The sequence below is a fragment of the Thermobia domestica genome, chromosome 3 (genome assembly GCF_964235325.1).
Source record: "Thermobia domestica chromosome 3, izTheDome1.hap1.1, whole genome shotgun sequence".
In the NCBI taxonomy this organism is placed as follows: Eukaryota; Metazoa; Arthropoda; class Insecta; order Zygentoma; family Lepismatidae; genus Thermobia; species Thermobia domestica.
Window position 1 is genome coordinate 70,314,089 of NC_137456.1, and position 23,638 is coordinate 70,337,726.

Genomic DNA, 23,638 nt, shown 5'->3' on the forward strand with positions numbered 1-23,638 from the left:
GCGGAACGCTTTCTTAGTTATTCTGCCGTTGATAGCTATAGGAAAGTGTTCCCATGGCCCAAAGAGTTAGATTCCATAGATAACCGTTTCCGATACGCTGAAGTAGAGGTAAAATTAAAAAGTCATGCGAAACAGTCGTCAAACGCTATAAATCTGCAAGAAGGGCAATTAGTGATGTTGAAACTGCATAACTTATCCTCACTTATAAAGCATGAGTCAGCAAAATGGATGAAAGTCTATACCGGCCCGTTTTTAGCAGTTAAATTATTGAAAAATTGCGCTGTATTACACAATCTAAAAGGTGAAAGTATCGGAACTCACAATTTCCAGAATCTTAAGCTTTTCAACTGTACTGAGGACAAAAAACGGGAACTTCTATCTCAATACCCAAAGTGAATGTTACACTGTCTCATTTGAGTGCATGAGAGTATGAGTGAGTAGTTAGTTTATTAGTATTAATACATGTTAATTCTATTCAACAAAATTTTGTTATTCAAACAAAATTTCTTTAACGACGCCGGGGAACTGTAATATGCCATTACAGCCTAATGATATTATGTTTTTAACAGGAGGGTGCCCGAAATTTTTTGCACCGACTGTACTTGATGTTTAACAAAAAAAAAAATTGTGGCTGTTCATATAATTCGTAATTTTATTTGTTATTCTATTTCAAATTAACATGGAAAACTGTAAAAAATTCATTACGGATTATAGTTTTGGGAATCAATATCTTTATTTATATTTTAAATTAGTTATAAGTCTTGCATATGTATATGTAAATGGAATATTACAATTCTTAAGGTGTCAGTGCTATCCGAAAATATAGATCCACTATTGGACGGAACTTTCCAGATCAAATAACCAATCTAAAATTCGACAGAATTTTCAGGACCACCCTTCACCTCTCTTTTAGATACCTAGGTCCTTCTAAAATCTAGTTTGATCCAGATTTTACCAAATTTTATTCGTTTTAAAGCCCCACCGCCAAAAATGCTTTGTTTTGATTGGATGATAAACCCACGCTATGATACTAGGGCGCAATTATTCCATTCCCTGCAAGAATTTCGCTGACGACAGCCGACCCGGATCTGCCAGCATATAAAAGGAGAAATTAACTAGAAAAGCTGCATTAAGAAGGTAAAACTAATATAATAATTGAATAAATACCGTCCAGGAAGCTATGGAGCCATAATTTGCTAATTTTTATAGTAAAAAACCGGACTGTAAAGCTGAAATAGGAAGCATAACTCGGTGACGCCATGTTGTGCAGATATAGTTCGTGATGGACAGAATTCAGGATAGTGTGTGCATTTAATCTCCTTTCCCAAACCCAGTTTGCAGTTCAGTGAATCAAATAGTTAAATTTCCCTCTTGCCCCTCCTGAATCAGTGTAGGTTCGGTCAGACCTGTCCGTTCAGTAATCTGTCTGTGTAGTTAGTACGTGATTTTTTTTTCATATATATATATGGCGGTATTTTTAGGTCTGTTTGTAGTGTTAGTAACTATCAGCATGTACGTGTAAATTAAGCAGGGGGCTCCTATCTGACTCCCAAATTGGGAGTACGGCTTCCAGCGGGATGAGTTGAACATGTAGTTTGTTCCGGGTTCCTGCCCCTTCAGGGCAGGGGTCCTATTGTTAGCTAATACTCCGATATGTCCCCTCAGGGCATTGATTAAACAGGTTAAGTAAAAAATGTGATTTGGTAAATATAAGGGCCAGTTGGCCCTGTTCATTTCTTTCCTTTCGTTACCTTTCATAGAGCCGATTTAACATGGTAAAATATGAATGTTTTCTGTGTATATTTATTAGTATAACATGTATTAATGTAGTGTGTAGTATGAATGTGGCATGTATGTGTTCGTAATGTAGAAACATGTTCTAGTAGTAGTAATTGTGATAGTTAAGTGATGAAAGAGTGTGTGAGATAATTAAATACGGACAGTGTAGTATTTACTATGCGATAAATTTTTATTACTCCGTCATTAAGTGAACGTAATATAGTATAATAGTCCCGTGTACAAGGTCACATTCAGTTGTTCAAGGGTTGATTATATCGTCGCTAGCCCTAGTGTCAAAAGTCAGTACTAATCGCCATTCTTCCGTCGAGGTGCTTAGTGATTTAGTTTTCATGAAATTGACCTTTCTTTCCGAAATAAAACCTAGAAGGTATAATTCACAGCCCATATGAATGTACAGTTAGGTCAAGTGACCCAAAATTAATATTTTCCGAAAATTACAACATTCTGCTCAGTTTAGAAATCGAAATATTTAAGTAAATAAACAATCCGTAATTTCTTAACAGAAGTCGGGCGATATGATGCTAGTTCTTCGCTTTGAAATTATATTAAATGTTCATTTCTTTCTTCGTGGCTGCAGAAGTTCATTGTTGCTGCAGAATTTTATAAACATTAAATATTATCGCGGATAATTCTATTTTCAGTGAACATACGTAGGATTTTTTTTCGTTCTTAATAAAGCTACCAGGTATTACATAGTATTGTGTGTGTGTGAAAGAGTCTTGAGTTCGAGTGAGTTTGTCGTGCGGTGATCGGAATGGGAAATGTTTGTAGTGACTATAGATTTTAAAGTGTTATGATGAAATGTGTAAATAGGCTAGGCGTAGATAGAGGAAACAGGGTGTTTGTAAGAATATAGCGTCGTAGTAAATGAGAATGATGATATGAATATTATATGAATATTAATGTGAATATGAATATAAAGTATATGAATATTGTAATAAATGAATATAGAATATAGGACACCCATATAGTTAAATATATAGTAGCCCAGTGAATATTTCGCCGCGTGTTGATATATAGATATTGAATAGATACGTGTAGCTACAAACATCTCAAGTTCTGACCCCTGCACCATGATATCACGCGGACCGGAGGGCGATATATAGTTGGACTATGGTAATACTTTGGAGTTTAATGTGTTATAATAATAATCAACCATAGTAATACCATCGGATAGAAGGGGTAGCATCATATAATCGTTGACTAGACATATTGAATAATAAATTATGAAAAGACAATAGTAGTTATACAACAGGGCTGTAGTGAATCATATCTTCTGGTCGGTTTTAAAATAGAATATCCTGCTCCGTGAGATTTTTTTTTCTTCACGTTACCTACTCAGGCTAGCTTACAATGTTCATGGAGGCGACGGTTCGGACAGGGGTACAGAAGCAAAACAATTAATTATTGAAATTTATTATTACCGTACCCGGGCATCGACCTCTCCCCCCTTGAATATTTTCGTTTTCTTTTCTTAGTTTCCAAACTAGATAGTGATGGAAATTAATCGATGCCTCAGAATTTAGCGCATTCTGCGAAGGGGAGCTATCGGTGAAGTTTGGCAATAGAAATCATCGATCCAAAATTCAGTTTATTTAATTTTTTTTATTTTGGCAAATCATTAATTAGGGATATCTTAGCTATTACTCTAATTTCATTACTATCCTGGAATCTTCTGGTTTCCAAGAGGTCGGATGATTTTTTTCCCTCTTTTGAAATCCTAAATTAACGCCGTCTCTAACCTTCCGGAGGATTTCGGGGTCTGCAAGGGTGTTGACCGGATACGGTGAGTGGTGGGATTTCCCTAAAGCCTTTGTCTTTCCGAAAATCCCATCGTGGACACAGACTTGTCTCATCTTCGTAGACAGTTTTATCGGCTAGTTATTTGGTAAGCCGAACCCCTTTTGGCATGTTAAGAATATTTTGGCTATGGATTTTGTTGAGAGCGAAATTCGACTTCTATCTTTGTAGCGTTAGTTATTTCTCACTTAAGTCTTTGGCGCCCCTATTCTTCGTCTTCCTTCTTCTCTATCTCTCTCTCTGTCTTCATTTCTTCAAGTTTTTTTTAATTTTTTCAACCTTCCCCCCCCCCAAGATTTTGAACTTGTTACTTACGATTTATTTAACGTACAACTCTGATCTGAAACTACCAGCTGAGACGTTGCAAGACACGATTCATGAATGGAGTAGATAATGATTGGGTCCTCCATCACATGTTGACCTATCGCTGAAATGAACGAAGGCTTAGTATTTGACGACACTTCGATTACGTTCTTTCACCGTCGTTCCTTTTAAGTTTTTTTTTTTCGTAATCCATTGGTCACTTTCTTTTCTGTGTTGGTTTTCGATTACTTTGTAGTTAACCTGGGCCCAGAAATTGTACTTTGGTTTATCTAGTTATATCTTTAGAAATGCTCTGTGTTACGTGCCTGCCGCACAAAGTTTTTTTTTCCATGATTTAAGCACGAACTGATTATATAAAAGTGAAAATTTATAGATGCGCGGTATCAGGTAAAAAAATCGATTTTCTTTTTCATATGTAATGTCGGAAGTCATTTGTTTTCTTGGACAATGTTTGCAACCTTTTAAAAAAATTATTGTTGGGGGTGATTAATTTAAATGTGTGCGCATTTATTGAATATAAATATATATATAGAGAGAGAAATGAATACGTCGAATGTATATGTTCTTAGTATGTGAATATGATTTTAAAGTAAAAGGATGATATTAAATGTATTATGAATATATGTAAGAGCGCTCGTGTCGGTCCCCCTAAACGTGTATTGGTTGCTATAGTTTACCAGTAAGTTCTCCGACGAATGTAAGAATGTAGATTTTGTTAAGAATACCGCCGTGCACTTAAGTAATTTTCCTTTTCTTTTGAATAAATGTAAATGATACCTTATGTAATTATGTAATGGCATGTATTGGAAAGTAAAGGCAGGTCTAAACGTAACCCACATCATCATAACGAATATTATCCCTGAACTACCAACCTAAAACCATCGTGGAAAGTGCACCTTGAATCCTTCTCACCTTCATATGTATCCTGTGACTTGAACAGTTTTTTTTATCCTCAATTTAAACCTTTATACTCCGTATACCTGCGGTAGATCGTTTTTAAAATCCGAATCATATACAAATATATACGAAAGTGATCCTAAGGAAAGGCCTCATAACGTGTCCCAGTGTTGCATAAATAACTTAAAACTATTCAATTAATAAGTTTGGAAATGGACCGTCTAAGAGGAGAAACGTCCTCTAGCGATAGTGATTTTTCGAAATCCCTGGATGGGTATAAAGCGTCGCAGTGTGCGATTGCAGATATAAACTGTTAAAAGTTATAAACCAAGTATAGACGATGAATGGTTTTGTAAACCAATATATATATATATATATATATATATATATATATATATATATATATATATATATATATATATATATATATATATATATATATATATATATATATATATATAAACCCGAACGAAGTTAAATGGAGCGAAATGTTCTGGACACTACGAGTAGTGCGTGATTTGTGATTTGAACGCTCAAAATCATAATATTTTATTACCCGATGTGAGGTAGAGACTCATATAATTTCTGATACACTAAAAAGTTCTTTTTTTTTCTTTTCTTTCCTCTTTGTCAATTTTTTTTTAAAGTGAAATAAGTGTCTCCTTTGCGTATGTCGCAAATCATAATTTTGATTTAGCATGCCTAAGATACAATATATGTAATTATTTTTATTTGTCAAGATGATTGAATATATAAAAATTTACTAGAATATAACACTATGTACTCTATTAATATATAACCAATAACTTGTGCTTGTAATATTTTCTTCATAATTATCTGTTTGTCTTTTCTTTTCACTATGGATGTAATAAATTATTTGTATTTTTGTAGTTAGTTGGTTTCCTTTAACCATATATACACTGTCCTGAGTGAGTGAGCGTGTGAATGCATGATAGATTTAATATAAGTAATTTTAGTGATATCATTTGTTGTATTAACATCTATAATATATGTGTCGTGTTTTAATATATGTGTTAAGGTAAATAACCTAGGTCATGAAGGACCGCTACTAATGGTTTAAATCGGCTCTAGGAGTGAAACAAAAATAGCAGGATGAGCCTAAATACGACATCTTTCTTCCAGGAAGTTGAAATTCTTATTGATACGATACATAAATTTATATTGAGTTTATAAGTCTGATTTTTTTTTCTCTTGGCTAATTCATATGTGTGGTCGATCCTAGAGAACAGAGTTCAGATGCTGGATGGTAATCAATTACCGGTTGGAATAACAGTACAAAGAATTAAATTTCACTTTTCTCATTTCCAGGTCTAGGTCTGGGCAACCCCACGATCGTGGTGCCTGGAGCTAGGTCTGGGTGGTATGAGGGAACATGTGTCTATTTCGAAGCATTCCAAAATTGATTAGTCGTTAATAACATTTAGAATGATTCATCTTTCAACGACTTTTCCGACCTCACTATATTTCCGGAATTATCCAGTAATCTGTTTCTTATTAAAATACCCTATTTCTTTTCTTTCTTCTTTACCTACCTCCTTCTTTTACCCTTCTACTTTCTTCTCTTTCTTTCCTATTTCTGAATGAAAGAAAACGGAGTCATGACAGAGTAGTCGCTATTTGCACGGTCAATAAGTTGTTTCGATGAGTTTTCTTCGGGAGTCCGATATGGAATAATTAACAATAACAAAAGGTTTATTGGAAGTTACTTTATTGGAGAATAATCAGGATTTCAATTAGTAGGTGATGTTTCGTAATCGCCCTCGTTAAAGAGAATTAATTTTAGCGACTCCTCTACATTAGCTCTTTTATCTTCGTTTACTTTTTTTATCTTTTTTTTTCTTTCAAGGAAATGTGGAAATGCAATTTTGAAGAGGCTTCAATGCATTAGGAATTGACGACGAATTGTCAATGTAATCCCGCATACCCATCTGAGCTTCCTGAACGTCCAGATTAAATCGCGCGCACAATCTTCTTACTTCTTTCTCTCCATAACGCACATCCATTTCAGCCGGCCACGAGTCAGCATCAAGAATTTTCATATCAGATAAAAGTTGTACTGTAGTTGGTGTATCCTCACACAGTCGGTGACGCATGTTGTCGGCGACACTTTGAAGAAACTGGTTAGGATCGATGCTCATGTGCTTTTTGTTGCTCTGAAGAAGCACACTTTTGAAGACACCCAACTTCTTAGCTTTTAGAGCCTCCTCATATTTCTCCCCTGGTTGATATTTGAAGGATTCCAGCACCCTAATGGTTTGTTTCACCAGATAATTTGCACGTTCTAGAGAGATATTACTTTCTCGTAGTTGAAGAGATAATAAAGATAATTCCTGTAGTACATCGTACATCAACCCGAGATCGCATACGAATTCAGGACTGGCTAATTTCGTTCCTAGACCATGAATTTTCTTCCTAGTGGATGAGTTTCTTCCTGCATGGTTCATGAAATGAGCATGCAAAGCAGGAAATGAAACCCATACAGCCTTAACTGTTCTAAAGCTACTTGCAACCCAACGGATGTCCATCACTCGGCCAATACATAGGATTTGAACATCAAGATCTTCAGAAATTTTTGATATTTCTAGCATGTTTTTGGGGGATTGACTATAGAAAGAATATATGGCGTCTAAAAAAGCCTTGAAATGATTTGTTGCTGTAACATCTGACAAAGCATCATTTACAGCTAGTTCAAGTCGATGATTCATACAATGCCACGTAAAAATACGCGGGTAAAGTTCTATCAGCTTCTTGGCAACACCACTGTTCTTTCCCAGCATTACACTGGCTCCGTCGCTAACGAAGGAGACCCAATTATTTTGTAAATACTCTTCTATAAAGCCTGAAGATTTGAGACATGATAGAAGCGTATCACAAACTGATTTCGCTGTATGTCCCTCTAACTCTAGTAATTTGAGAAACATAAATGTGGGTGGTTCATTGTTTATTGAAGCACGAATATAAACAATAAGCACCGGTTTTTTACTAATGGTTGTTGATTCATCAACTAAAACTGAGAGTTTCGCTGAAGAACTCACTATGTTGGTCACAATGCGTTTTTCCATTTCTCGGGAAATATGTTCAATTATCTTAGAACATGTATTTCTGGAATGTAATATAATTCCGGTATTCATGCCATTAAGACTTTGAAGTTCGACAAGAGATTCGTGATCAGCAAAAGGGCGGTTCTTTTTAGCCAAATAGTATGCAGTGCGAAAGATGTTTTCAGTTGCGTCTGCTGACATTTTGTTCATTTCTTCAAACTGCTTTGGAAGTTCTTTCTTTTCCTTCTTATCGCAAATTTTTTGAGCTATTTCATGAGCTTTTGAATCCTCGTGTTTTTTTAATTTTGTTTCGAAGAATTGCTAGCTGACTGGTTCTGTTACTTCCACATGAAGTCTGAATTTGATAATTAAACCATTCACTTGACAACGACACACCTTTTTCTTTCATTGGTCCTAAGGAATGAGCTTCACTACAAACCAAACACCCTAAGTTGTTTTCTCTGCATGAAAGCCATGGATGCGTTGCTGTTTTCTCTTGCCACTGCTGTAAGGTCCATACCTGAGGCCATTGCGGAGTACAGTTATATTCACTGGAGACCTAAAACGAAAAGGAAGAAGAAAAAGTTAGAATAAAGTAATGCAGATATAGAAAACAGATTGTTTTCTACAAGTTAATCGTATTGAAATACGAATGAACGCTTACCATTAGATAATACTGTCAGGATTGAAATAATATATTTCGGGGGCCACGTGCCAAAGCAACATTGATTTTAAAAGCTGAGATGATGCAATGTTCATGTTCAGAATTTATTATTATTATTATTATGATTATTATTACATGTGCTGTGTGGGATACTGTCGTTTCTGTTACTAATGAGTTTGACATACACATAAGTTTGTTATATATTTATGCTTTATTTAATAATGAACCTCAAAGTAGAAGCACATATCGAGCTCTTTCTATTAAAGTTTGAATAGGGAATTCTGCATTAAACCAGATATTTCTAAATTCAAGAAGTTATATTTACAATCATATTTCGTAAATGTAGAATAGAAGCACGTTATTTAATCATACTACACCCTCAAGCTATTTTTTTTTTCTTTTCACTGTTTTGTTTTCAGTTTCGTTTTTTCTTCGTTCTCGCTACCTTCTGTGATGGTTCCAATATTGCTGATATGTCCCTGACTGGAAGCAAACTGCAAGAGATCTTCATTGTATAAATGAAGGTCTCTCTAGATTTATACGAGTGAAAAGTTTCTCTCATTTTAAGCAGCAGAGAGAGGCACTGTTATAGTTTCGTGTCCTGAATAGTCAAAATAGAAGTATTTTCTGATAGTATTTTTCAAAATAAGTAATGACCTCATTACAATATTTTTAAATGAAAAGGATCAAAGACATTACTAGAAAGTAGTAAGAATGTGAGGCGTCTGCGCCATGAGGCTTCTGCGCCACTGACCCTGTACCCACTTTCTCGGTCCCGCCCGAAGCAGACAACGAGTTTCCCAGTGCCGCCTGACATACTATGCCGGGGGACATATGGGGGATACGAGAAATCGAGCACAGTGAACCGTCAACCCACGGTCTTTTACGACCTCCATTTTAGGGGTGAATTTGTTCCCTTTTATGACCACTTTTTAGGGGGTGTATTCGTTCCCTTTTACGAGCACATTTTAGGGGGTGAACTCGTTCCCTTTTATGAGCATATTTTTCAACCCCTATGTTAATTACGAACAGATAGAAGAGCACATAAAACTACGTAACATAACAAGGGTGTACTCGTTCTCTTTTACGACCTCCATTTTAGGGGGTGAACTCATTCCCTTTTATGAGCATATTTTTCAACCCCTATTCTGAACATAGCAGATAACACACAGAAGAGAAGATAACACATAGCACTATTTTAACATAGCAGATAACATATAAGATTACGAACACATAACATAACAAGGGTGTATTCATTCTCTTTTATGAGCATATTTTCCAACCCCTATTCTGAACATAGCAGATAACACATAGCACTATAAGAGTAGAAGACTACATAACATAGCAGGCCTCCATTTTAGGGGTGAACTCGTTCCCTTTTTCAACCCCTATTTTAACATAACAGAAATGACATAAGAATACGTAACTCATTCGAACCATAATTTTAACATAACGAGCAAAGATTACAATCGAATACCCACGGTCTACATATAATCATTTTAGAGGGTGTATTCATTCATTCTCTTTGATGACCATTTTTTCCACCCCTAATTGAAATTACATAGCAGAGACAAGAATACATAAGATTCGTTCCCTTTTATGAGCACTTTTTAGGGGGTGTACTCGTTCCCTTTTATGATTACTTTTTCAACCCCTATTTGAACATTTTAACATAGCAGAAATGACACAAGCATGTCCCCAAACTACTGACCATCGTGAACAAAGGTCAAACTCAAAAACAAAACAACATATCGAGGTGCTGTTTCCACATTTAGTAATCGGCCATCAACTACTACAAGTTCCAAAATTAGTCGCCATCGAGGTCAAAGGTCAACATACTTAAAACCTAATATCTCGAAAACTGAGCCACATACTCAGGTGCTGTTTCCACATTGAGTAATAGGTCATCAGGTACCACAAGTTCCAAAATAATGACCATCGAAGTCAAAGGTCAACATACTTAAAACCTAATAATACGAAAACTGAGCCACGTATTGAGGTGCTGTTTCCACATTGAGCAATTGGTCATCAACCACTGCAAGTTTCAAAAATAATGACCATCGAGGTCAAAGGTCAAAATTCGAAAACGAAGCAACATATTGAGGTGCTGTTTCCAAATCTAGTAATAGGTCATCAACTAGTACATGTTAAAAATTACTGATCATCGAGGTCAAAGGTCAACATACTTAAAACCTAATAACTCGAAAACGAAGCAACATATTGAGGTGGTGTTTCCACATTTAGTAATTGTTCATCAACCACTGCAAGTTCCAAAATAATGACCATCGAGGTCAAAGGTCAAAATTCGAAAACGAAGCAACATATTGAGGTGCTGTTTCCAAATCTAGTAATAGGTCATCAACTAGTACATGTTAAAAATTACTGATCATCGAGGTCAAAGGTCAACATACTTAAAACCTAATAACTCGAAAACGAAGCAACATATTGAGGTGGTGTTTCCACATTTAGTAATCGGCCACCAACTACTACAAGTTCCAAAATTAGTCGCCATCGAGGTCAAAGGTCAACATACTTAAAACCTAATATCTCGAAAACTGAGCCACATACTCAGGTGCTGTTTCCACATTGAGTAATAGGTCATCAGGTACCACAAGTTCCAAAATAATGACCATCGAAGTCAAAGGTCAACATACTTAAAACCTAATAACACGAAAACTGAGCCACGTATTGAGGTGCTGTTTCCACATTGAGCAATTGGTCATCAACCACTGCAAGTTTCAAAAATAATGACCATCGAGGTCAAAGGTCAAAATTCGAAAACGAAGCAACATATTGAGGTGCTGTTTCCAAATCTAGTAATAGGTCATCAACTAGTACATGTTAAAAATTACTGATCATCGAGGTCAAAGGTCAACATACTTAAAACCTAATAACTCGAAAACGAAGCAACATATTGAGGTGGTGTTTCCACATTTAGTAATCGGCCACCAACTACTACAAGTTCCAAAATTAGTCGCCATCGAGGTCAAAGGTCAACATACTTAAAACCTAATATCTCGAAAACTGAGCCACATACTCAGGTGCTGTTTCCACATTTAGTAATCGGCCACCAACTACTACAAGTTCCAAAATAATGACCATCGAGGTCAAAGGTCAACATACTTAAAACCTAATAACTCGAAAACTGAGCCACATATTGAGATGCTGTTTCCACATTTAGTAATTGTTCATCAACCACTGCAAGTTTCAAAAATAATGACCATCGAGGTCAAAGGTCAAAACTTGAAAACGAAGCAACATATTGAGGTGCTGTTTCCAAATCTAGTAATAGGTCATCAACTAGTACATGTTAAAAATTACTGATCATCGAGGTCAAAGGTCAACATACTTAAAACCTAATAACTCGAAAACGAAGCAACATATTGAGGTGGTGTTTCCACATTTAGTAATTGTTCATCAACCACTGCAAGTTCCAAAATAATGACCATCGAGAGCTTGTATACGGAGCAACGGATAAATTTTGTACAAAGCAGAAAAAGTGAAGGAGGAAAAATTTGAGTGGCCTATTCAATTTTGTACCAAGGAGAAATGTCATTTTAACTAGCTGAGAACTATATGTCTTCTTGTACTAATTAAACAAACGAAGGAATATTGTACCAATGAGAAATGTCATTTTTTCTAGGCCATGTTCTAATATTTAAACAAACGAAGGGGTGAATTTGAGTGACCTATTCAATTTTGCACCAACGAGAAATAATTGCGTATTTTAAACAAACAATCGAATAAATTTAACCGGCTCAGAAGTTCAATACTATTTTGTACTCTTGAGTGAGCTTTCCAATTTTGTAGCAAGAAGGACCATTTTTTAAACTAACTCAGAATTTCATTTCATTTTGTAATACTCAGTTTTGTACGAACTAGAAACATTTGATTGGATTATTTCCTTATGTACCAACTGGAAAAAGTGAAGGGCCATTATTCAAATAAACGAAGGAATAGCAGAAAAAAAGAAGTGAAGTATGAATAAAATTTAGGTGGACTATTTTCTTTTGTACCAACTGTAAAAGAGAAGAAGAGCTACTTTAACTAGCTCATTATGTACTGTTTAAAGAAACGAAAATTGACTCAGAATTTATGTAAGAATAATTTCGATGTTCTACTTTTTATACCAACGAGAAAAAAAATGAACTAGCTGAATATTTAAATATACGAAAGAATAAATTTAAGTGACCTATTCAATTTTGTACCAATGAGAAATGGCATTTTTAACTGGTTCAGAATTTTACTACTCAAATAAACAATGGAATATTGTACCATTTTGGAGTATTCAAATTTGTGTCAACTTCAACAAACAAAAGGAAAAAGCAAAAAAGGATCATTTTAACTAGTCTAATAAACGAAGGCATAAATATGAGTGAGCTATTTAATTTTGTAGCTGAGTATTTTAACGAAAGAACAAAATTGTACTAACCAGAAAAAACCGAAGAAGACACACTTTAACTAACTGAGAATTTCTGTACCTTTTTGTACTATTTAAACAAACGATGGAATAAATTTGAGTGGCCTGTTTTTTGTACTAACCAGAAAAAGCGAAGAAGGTCCAATTTAGCTAACAGTGTACTATTTAAACAAACGAAGGTCTCTTGAGTGAGATTTCCAATTTTGTAGCAAGAAGGACTATTTTCTAACTAACTCAGAATTTCATTTCATTTTGTAATACTCAAATTTGCATGGAGTGTTTAGTTTTGTTCGAACCAGAAAAATTTGATTGGATTATTTTCTTAGGTACCAACTGGAAAAAGTGAAGGGCCATTATTCAAATAAACGAAGGAATACCAGAAAAATAATAAGTGAAGAATGAATAAAATTTAGGTGGATTATTTTCTTTTGTACCAACTGGAAAAGAGAAGAAGAGCTACATTAACTAGCTCATTATGTACTGTTTAAACAAACGAAAATTGACCATTATGTAACTTTTGAAATACTGAAATATTCTATTTTTGTATCAATCAGAAAAACCCGAAGAAGGATAATTTTAACAAGTTGATAATTTCGATGTTCTACTTTTTATACCAACGAGAAAAAAAATGAACTAGCTGAATATACGAAAGAATAAATTTAAGTGACCTATTCAATTTTGTACCCATGAGAAATGGCTCAGCAAAAGGCGAAGAAGGACTATTTTAAACAATGGAGTATTTAGTTTTGCACCATTTTGGAGTATTCAAATAAACAAAGGAATTATAATTTATGTCAACTCTAAAATCAATTAAACGAAGTAATGCATTTGAAAACCCGAAGTTGAGTATTTTATAGCATTTTGTATTATTTCAACAAACAAAGGAATAAGCAAAAAAATAGGATCATTTTATATCATTTTAAACTAGTCTAATAAACGAAGGCATAAATATGAGTGAGCTATTTAATTTTGTAGCTGAGTATTTTAACGAAAGAACAAAATTGTACTAACCAGAAAAAACCGAAGAAGACCCATTTTAACTAACTGAGAATTTCTGTACCTTTTGTACTATTTAAACAAACGATGGGATAAATTTGAGTGACCTGTTTTTTGTACTAACCAGGAAAATCGAAGAAGGTACCTTTGTACTAGCCCAATGAACGAAAGAGCAAATTTGGGTGTTCTATTTCTTTTTTTTTTACCAACGAGAACCATTTTTAACTGGCTTAGAATTTTATACCTTTTTGAAAAATTTGTATCAAATCGAAAAAAGCAAGGAAATACCATTTTTAAATAGCTCAGCATGTTATAACTTTTTGTGTTTTTGGTCTACCCAATTTCTTGACCATATTGTACTATTTAAACAAACAAAGGAATAAATTGGTGTGACCTATTCACTTTTGTTACAAGCAGAAAAAGGAAAGAATAAATTTCGGTGACCTAATCAGTTTTGTACTAAGCAGAAAAAAGCGAAGAAAGTAAAATTTAAATAGCTCAGTATTTATAACGAAGGAATAAATTTGGGTGTTCTACAGAAGAAAACGGGGAAGGGCCATTTTATTTAATTTTGTAGTACTCAAAATATACAAAGATATAAATTTGTGTGACCCATTCAGTTTTGTACTAAGCAGAAAATTTGTTGGTTTTTGTGCTCTACAAATAAACAGAGGAAAGGCAAAGAGAGACCATTTTATGTGTCTTTTGTAACGAAGAAACAATCCTGCTGCGAGTAGATCAATATGGCATTATTGCGACTTTCATTTTCGAATACATACGGATTAAGCCACTATGGCAAAAAATCCATATTGGAGTATACCTTTTATACAACAAAACAAGCTTCTTAGCCCCACTCCAGAAATTAGAAAACTTGCATTTTAGACCAAGGGCAGCAAGATTCGATTCTCTCGATCTTCTGCTTTATCCGGCAACTTTACTTGGAAATTATCCACATCTAGTAAAAGAAAACGAATAGATAATTTTGAGACAGTTCCATATGGGTAAATACAGTATTAGTAGAAACGAAAGTTTTTAATTAAGTAGAGATAAGGAGAGAGTGAAAAAAATGGAAAATTAAATTTTAAATCATTATTATTATTATTTTAGAGGTCAAAAGGAGGAATAAATGAATTTGAGTGGCATATGTACGGAATTTAGTTTAGTACCGGGGGAAAAAAATTGAATGGAATATTTTATTTTGTACCAACAGGGAATTTAAGTATTTTGTACTATTTAGTACCACCGAGAAGGTGTAGAATATTTAGTTTTGTTGGCTTCTTTAGTTTGTATTAACGACTAAAACCTTTAACACATACTTGGTTGTGTGCATTACAATGGCCGAAGTTTTTCATTTCCCTGTGGTACAACGTAATGGTCGTCCCGCTTATTCTAGGTCTACAGTTAGATATTTTCGATTGGATAATGGTATACAGCCATGTTTTGTTGAGCACAATGCCCACTATAACGATGTGGTAGACAATTATTTGATGGATAGATATTTGTTTAATAGTCGCTATAACAAATGGTATATGATAGAATTTGTTAAGCATTTATCGCAGGTAGATATTAAGATAGACTTTTTGTCGTTGGTTACTCGTTTAACTGCACACAGATCTCTTTTCCAATCAGCTACCTTTTTTGCCATGAAAACTAAGGGTAATAGTTATACTGTGACAGCTTTCTTTTGCTATGGGGGAACGCAGGACACTTTGGATGAGTTATTAAAGTTTTGGAATCATGTGTGCGAGTTCAGGCCAAGTATCCAGATTGCAGATTTACTTGGTTGCTTTACACGATGTGGTAAAACTGGCCTTTTTGCGGTATCTCCTGATACCTATCTGTTGGACCTCGCGGTATTTGGAAACTTGGTGAAAAAGAATAACAAATGGTTTTTCTCACAATAAAGCTATACATACAGAATAATCCATTATGACAAAAAAAAAATTCTACTTTCTCCTTATGCTTAGTTGGAGTAGACTTCGATACATTGTGTAAGAATTTCCAATTAATAGCGGTATTGTACTGCACTTATAATAGTCTGTAATAGTGCAGTTTATTTTTCGAATGAGAGTAGGTTTTAAAGGTGTATTGTAGTCTACCAGCAATAATGATTTCTCAGATTTAAGGCTAAATTAAATGGGCAAGAGGTGTACAGTATTTGGAAGATATAATTAAGAAGTACTAGGATGTGCCAATAGAAAAATTTCAGAACATCTACAAACATGCCTATTAACACTATTTGTAATAACGATGATTCCGTGGGTGTAGATTGTCTTAGATAGAATACAGGTAATTCTTCCATTAAAATTTACAACTATATAATTGATTTTCTTCATTGTTCAGACAAGCGTTTACAGGGTATTGCGAAATGGGAAGCAATTATCTTTAACCACTATACTGATGAGTGAATCCAATTTTACACATCAAAGAATATTTACAGATGCTTATTGGAGTTGCCGGATAAAGCAGAAGATCGAGAGAATCGAATCTTGCTGCCCTTGGTCTAAAATGCAAGTTTTCTAATTTCTGGAGTGGGGCTAAGAAGCTTGTTTTGTTGTATAAAAGGTATACTCCAATATGGATTTTTTGCCATAGTGGCTTAATCCGTATGTATTCGAAAATGAAAGTCGCAATAATGCCATATTGATCTACTCGCAGCAGGATTGTTTCTTCGTTACAAAAGACACATAAAATGGTCTCTCTTTGCCTTTCCTCTGTTTATTTGTAGAGCACAAAAACCAACAAATTTTCTGCTTAGTACAAAACTGAATGGGTCACACAAATTTATATCTTTGTATATTTTGAGTACTACAAAATTAAATAAAATGGCCCTTCCCCGTTTTCTTCTGTAGAACACCCAAATTTATTCCTTCGTTATAAATACTGAGCTATTTAAATTTTACTTTCTTCGCTTTTTTCTGCTTAGTACAAAACTGATTAGGTCACCGAAATTTATTCTTTCCTTTTTCTGCTTGTAACAAAAGTGAATAGGTCACACCAATTTATTCCTTTGTTTGTTTAAATAGTACAATATGGTCAAGAAATTGGGTAGACCAAAAACACAAAAAGTTATAACATGCTGAGCTATTTAAAAATGGTATTTCCTTGCTTTTTTCGATTTGATACAAATTTTTCAAAAAGGTATAAAATTCTAAGCCAGTTAAAAATGGTTCTCGTTGGTAAAAAAAAGAAATAGAACACCCAAATTTGCTCTTTCGTTCATTGGGCTAGTACAAAGGTACCTTCTTCGATTTTCCTGGTTAGTACAAAAAACAGGTCACTCAAATTTATCCCATCGTTTGTTTAAATAGTACAAAAGGTACAGAAATTCTCAGTTAGTTAAAATGGGTCTTCTTCGGTTTTTTCTGGTTAGTACAATTTTGTTCTTTCGTTAAAATACTCAGCTACAAAATTAAATAGCTCACTCATATTTATGCCTTCGTTTATTAGACTAGTTTAAAATGATATAAAATGATCCTTTTTTTTTGCTTATTCCTTTGTTTGTTGAAATAATACAAAATGCTATAAAATACTCAACTTCGGTTTTTCAAATGCATTACTTCGTTTAATTGATTTTAGAGTTGACATAAATTATAATTCCTTTGTTTATTTGAATACTCCAAAATGGTGCAAAACTAAATACTCCATTGTTTAAAATAGTCCTTCTTCGCCTTTTGCTGAGCCATTTCTCATGGGTACAAAATTGAATAGGTCACTTAAATTTATTCTTTCGTATATTCAGCTAGTTCATTTTTTTTCTCGTTGGTATAAAAAGTAGAACATCGAAATTATCAACTTGTTAAAATTATCCTTCTTCGGGTTTTTCTGATTGATACAAAAATAGAATATTTCAGTATTTCAAAAGTTACATAATGGTCAATTTTCGTTTGTTTAAACAGTACATAATGAGCTAGTTAATGTAGCTCTTCTTCTCTTTTCCAGTTGGTACAAAAGAAAATAATCCACCTAAATTTTATTCATTCTTCACTTATTTTTTTTTCTGGTATTCCTTCGTTTATTTGAATAATGGCCTTTCACTTTTTCCAGTTGGTACCTAAGAAAATAATCCAATCAAATTTTTCTGGTTCGAACAAAACTAAACACTCCATCCAAATTTGAGTATTACAAAATGAAATGAAATTCTGAGTTAGTTAGAAAATAGTCCTTCTTGCTACAAAATTGGAAATCTCACTCAAGAGACCTTCGTTTGTTTAAATAGTACACTGTTAGCTAAATTGGACCTTCTTCGCTTTTTCTGGTTAGTACAAAAAACAGGCCACTCAAATTTATTCCATCGTTTGTTTAAATAGTACAAAAAGGTACAGAAATTCTCAGTTAGTTAAAGTGTGTCTTCTTCGGTTTTTTCTGGTTAGTACAATTTTGTTCTTTCGTTAAAATACTCAGCTACAAAATTAAATAGCTCACTCATATTTATGCCTTCGTTTATTAGACTAGTTAAAATGATCCTTTTTTGCTTTTTCCTTTTGTTTGTTGAAGTTGACACAAATTTGAATACTCCAAAATGGTACAATATTCCATTGTTTATTTGAGTAGTAAAATTCTGAACCAGTTAAAAATGCCATTTCTCATTGGTACAAAATTGAATAGGTCACTTAAATTTATTCTTTCGTATATTTAAATATTCAGCTAGTTCATTTTTTTTCTCGTTGGTATAAAAAGTAGAACATCGAAATTATTCTTACATAAATTCTGAGTCAATTTTCGTTTCTTTAAACAGTACATAATGAGCTAGTTAAAGTAGCTCTTCTTCTCTTTTACAGTTGGTACAAAAGAAAATAGTCCACCTAAATTTTATTCATACTTCACTTCTTTTTTTCTGCTATTCCTTCGTTTATTTGAATAATGGCCCTTCACTTTTTCCAGTTGGTACATAAGGAAATAATCCAATCAAATGTTTCTAGTTCGTACAAAACTGAGTATTACAAAATGAAATGAAATTCTGAGTTAGTTTAAAAAATGGTCCTTCTTGCTACAAAATTGGAAAGCTCACTCAAGAGTACAAAATAGTATTGAACTTCTGAGCCGGTTAAATTTATTCGATTGTTTGTTTAAAATACGCAATTATTTCTCGTTGGTGCAAAATTGAATAGGTCACTCAAATTCACCCCTTCGTTTGTTTAAATATTAGAACATGGCCTAGAAAAAATGACATTTCTCATTGGTACAATATTCCTTCGTTTGTTTAATTAGTACAAGAAGACATATAGTTCTCAGCTAGTTAAAATGACATTTCTCCTTGGTACAAAATTGAATAGGCCACTCAAATTTTTCCTCCTTCACTTTTTCTGCTTTGTACAAAATTTATCCGTTGCTCCGTATACAAGCTCTCGATGGTCATTATTTTGGAACTTGCAGTGGTTGATGAACAATTACTAAATGTGGAAACACCACCTCAATATGTTGCTTCGTTTTCGAGTTATTAGGTTTTAAGTATGTTGACCTTTGACCTCGATGATCAGTAATTTTTAACATGTACTAGTTGATGACCTATTACTAGATTTGGAAACAGCACCTCAATATGTTGCTTCGTTTTCGAATTTTGACCTTTGACCTCGATGGTCATTATTTTTGAAACTTGCAGTGGTTGATGACCAATTGCTCAATGTGGAAACAGCACCTGAATACGTGGCTCAGTTTTCGTGTTATTAGGTTTTAAGTATGTTGACCTTTGACCTCGATGGTCATTATTTTGGAACTTGTGGTACCTGATGACCTATTACTCAATGTGGAAACAGCACCTGAGTATGTGGCTCAGTTTTCGAGATATTAGGTTTTAAGTATGTTGACCTTTGACCTCGATGGCGACTAATTTTGGAACTTGTAGTAGTTGATGGCCGATTACTAAATGTGGAAACAGCGCCTCGATATGTTGTTTTGTTTTTGAGTTTGACCTTTGTTCACGATGGTCAGTAGTTTGGGGACATGCTTGTGTCATTTCTGCTATGTTAAAATGTTCAAATAGGGGTTGAAAAAGTAATCATAAAAGGGAACGAGTACACCCCCTAAAAAGTGCTCATAAAAGGGAACGAACCTTATGTATTCTCGTCTCTGCTATGTAATTTCAATTAGGGGTGGAAAAAATGGTCATCAAAGAGAATGAATGAATACACCCTCTAAAATGATTATATGTAGACCGTGGGTATTCGATTGTAATCTTTGCTCGTTATGTTAAAATAAGGGTTGGAATGAGTTACGTATTCTTATGTCATTTCTGTTATGTTAAAATAGGGGTTGAAAAAGGGAACGAGTTCACCCCTAAAATGGAGGCCTGCTATGTTATGTAGTCTTCTGCTCTTATAGTGCTATGTGTTATCTGCTCTTCTATGTGTTATCTGCTATGTTCAGAATAGGGGTTGGAAAATATGCTCATAAAAGAGAATGAATACACCCTTGTTATGTTATGTGTTCGTAATCTTATATGTTATCTGCTATGTTAAAATAGTGCTATGTGTTATCTTCTCTTCTGTGTGTTATCTGCTATGTTCAGAATAGGGGTTGAAAAATATGCTCATAAAAGGGAACGAGTTCACCCCCTAAAATGTGCTCGTAAAAGGGAACGAATACACCCCCTAAAAAGTGGTCATAAAAGGGAACAAATTCACCCCTAAAATGGAGGTCGTAAAAGACCGTGGGTTGACGGTTCACTGTGCTCGATTTCTCGTATCCCCCATATGTCCCCCGGCATAGTATGTCAGGCGGCACTGGGAAACTCGTTGTCTGCTTCGGGCGGGACCGAGAAAGTGGGTACAGGGTCAGTGGCGCAGAAGCCTCATGGCGCAGACGCCTCACATTCTTACTACTCTAGAATCATAAGTAATCCCTTCTAATGCAAAATAATGTAACATAACACTTAGGCCCTTATATTTCAGAAAGGACTAAAATGAGGTTATGAAAACTTTTGGAGAATACTGCCAGACGACATTCCTTTCAAAATTGGCATCTTATTCAGCTTCTGCTTCCAGAAGAAAGATATAGACGCAGAAAAATTATGCGATTTAGTCTGGACTCTCCATGGTTGCGTATGAAAGCAACTGGCAGGTGGTTTCTATCTTTCAAGTATTCTTTTTACCAAGCCATTTTAAATAAACTTTTCTTTTGTAGAAAGTAATGAGAACATTGTTCTCAACTGAAGGACTCAAGCATTACACTTTATGCTTTATTTTGAAACATTATGCTTTATTATGCTCATAAAAATATCAAACATGCACACACATAAGTAACTAACAAAACCAGAGATTAGGTACCAACCATGAGTGTAATATTCTGTTATGATTTTTAAGCATTATTGTTGTCCTACTAATCAGTGTTTCTTCATTGAATACTGATGAAAAATTGGTCCTTAGGCCTATAGTTATCAGATAGTTATATCTTCGGAAAATTATGAAATATTCTTGCTTATAGGCAATTCACACTGGCTCACTGGCTCACACTGGCTGTCGTAAGTTCAGATCTAGTACTTTATCGCGACCTCCAGACACGAAGATTTCTTTTGCCCTAGACGCCAATTTCAACACAAATTTAGACCGAATTAAGCATATGACCTGCGGTGGCACGATGATCGAATATTTTTCGTGTGTGCAACTTTAGTCCGTTAAGTTTTTTTTTAATTAAAAGTTTTTTTTTTATCAGAAGCGATTCAAAATAGCCGCTTCGACCAAACAACAAATAGGCACCTTGGAGAACATTTTCCAGGCCAATTTATGACTGAATTAAGCCTTAATGCCAACGCGGAAGTTAGAGCCGGGTAGTATCGGTATACCCATCTAAAACTTTAGTCCAATAATTTCTTTCGATTTGAGACTTAGGTTTCCCGCCAGGAGCGATTCAAAAAGAAAAAATCACTATCGATAATTTTACCGAGCGTAGGCTTCGCATTTGGGAGGCCGTGGGTTCGATTCCCGCTGCCGACCATCCTGAGGGTTTACCGGGTTTTCCTCAGTCCTACAAGGCAAATGTTGGGATGGTACCTACTAAACAGGTCTGTCCGATACCTTCTCAAATCCTTTCCATTGTTATTGTTTGTTAGATATTCAGTATAAAATGGCCTCTGAGTTGTATCTGGTGATTGTTAAATAAAATAAAATAAAATATGCACCCTGAAAAAAACAAGGAAAACTAAACAAAGGCAAAAAATGATCCTCCTAAAAGTCTTTCCTTAAAGAAATAAAAGTATTAAACTAAAGAATGGGAGCTTTTCCACTTTTTAAATTCAAATTTGAATTTTTAACTTATTATTATTATTATTATTATTATTATTATTATTATTATTATTATTATTATTATTATTATTGTAAAAACCGAGGAGGTAAATAAGAAAACCCGCAAGTCTAGCTCTTCTAGGTAGATTACAATTTCCGTAATCAGATATTTTCTCTGTGTTGCATCACTGCTTATTAAATTATTAAACCTTGAGCTCTCTGTCAGATAAAATGATTTCAAAAGGACACTGCCTGGACTTATAAGCTGATGTACTATTCCAGCATTCACTTAGTCTGTCAAAGAAAAGCTTGGAAAGATCAGTGAGAATGGTTGTCTGATTTTTTTTAAATAGAATTACTCTAACAGCTGTTTTGAGCGAAATTTAAACCTGGGGTCGTTTACATAGATGTAAATTGCAATAATAATAATAAATCAGTCAAGAAGGTGTGAAAAAGCCTTTGCAGATCAGCTATCCTAAGAGAGGTTTTTCTTCACTCGCACCACGCAAATATCGGAATAGTACCTAACTTATAGGTCTCAAATTGTCTCCTTTCCAATGCCTTTAACAAGGAACCTTATCCCTCTGACATCTTCGTCATCAAGCCGAGATGCCATAACAATCTTATAATGTGAAATAAATAAATAAATAAATAAATATACTTACGTCTTTCTGTGAAGTAGTATCTGGCAAATTAACATGTTCTTTGGGTTTTTCTTCGCTGCTTCTTGATGTCTTTGCTTTTACATTTTCATCAACGGAACTTTCACAGCTATTGTCTCTTCTTCTTTTTAACCAATTTTCTAACAGCTTCTTGGACATCTTGCAAATTGCAAAGCACCTCTTAATTCGTCAACTCACAAAGAAAGTTTAAACACTACTAAGCAAATATTTTCGAAGGGACGGCTGTATCGAAATGACCAAATATTGCTGTGACATGCTCATACGCTACAAATCATTCCTGACCTGTTTTCTACCCCCTCCTGTAAACAAATTTTCTTCAAATATTTTTTTTTATCTGAACGAAAACGAAACAGAAAAATGTTTATTTTTATTTTACCCCCTCCCTTTATTTGCCCGATAGGTTGTGGAAAAACTACTAGTAATACTAGCTGCTGAGTATTTATTGAAATCAATCATTGCTTTTTTTTTTGGTCAAATGCGGCTACAAATGAGCAGTTGGGAACGATGGTGGAAGCTTCAAACTAGACCGACCAGTGGCGTAGGGAAGGGGGGGCAGAGGGGCCGGGCCCCCCCAAAGAGGTCCGACAATGTACTTCGGTACTTTGACGTTTGTAATTTTTTATATATTTTTATGTTTATATATATTCTTTGTTTGTAATGTTTCTATATGTACCTATAACAGCACTTGCCCCCCCCCAAACACACATCCTGGCTACGCTACTGAGACCGACGATAAGTCACGTGTTTTGTTATTTTTGTGGAGGTCAACGATT

At 34.5% G+C, this 23,638-nt stretch overlaps 1 protein-coding gene across 1 annotated transcript; it reads right to left on the reverse strand.

The window, feature by feature from the left end:
• Positions 1–6,683: 6,683 nt before the first annotated feature.
• Positions 6,684–8,084, reverse strand: LOC145681827 (E3 SUMO-protein ligase KIAA1586-like). Its single transcript, XM_081753435.1, has one exon. It carries the CDS (start codon positions 8,082–8,084, stop codon positions 6,684–6,686), a length of 1,401 nt encoding a protein of 466 aa, XP_081609561.1.
• Between the last annotated feature and the right edge of the window lie 15,554 nt (positions 8,085–23,638).

Coding starts and splice junctions, on each gene's coding strand:
- LOC145681827 (XM_081753435.1), bottom strand. CDS start 8,084: ATGTCAGCAGACGCAACTGAAAACATCTTTCGCACTGCATACTATTTG.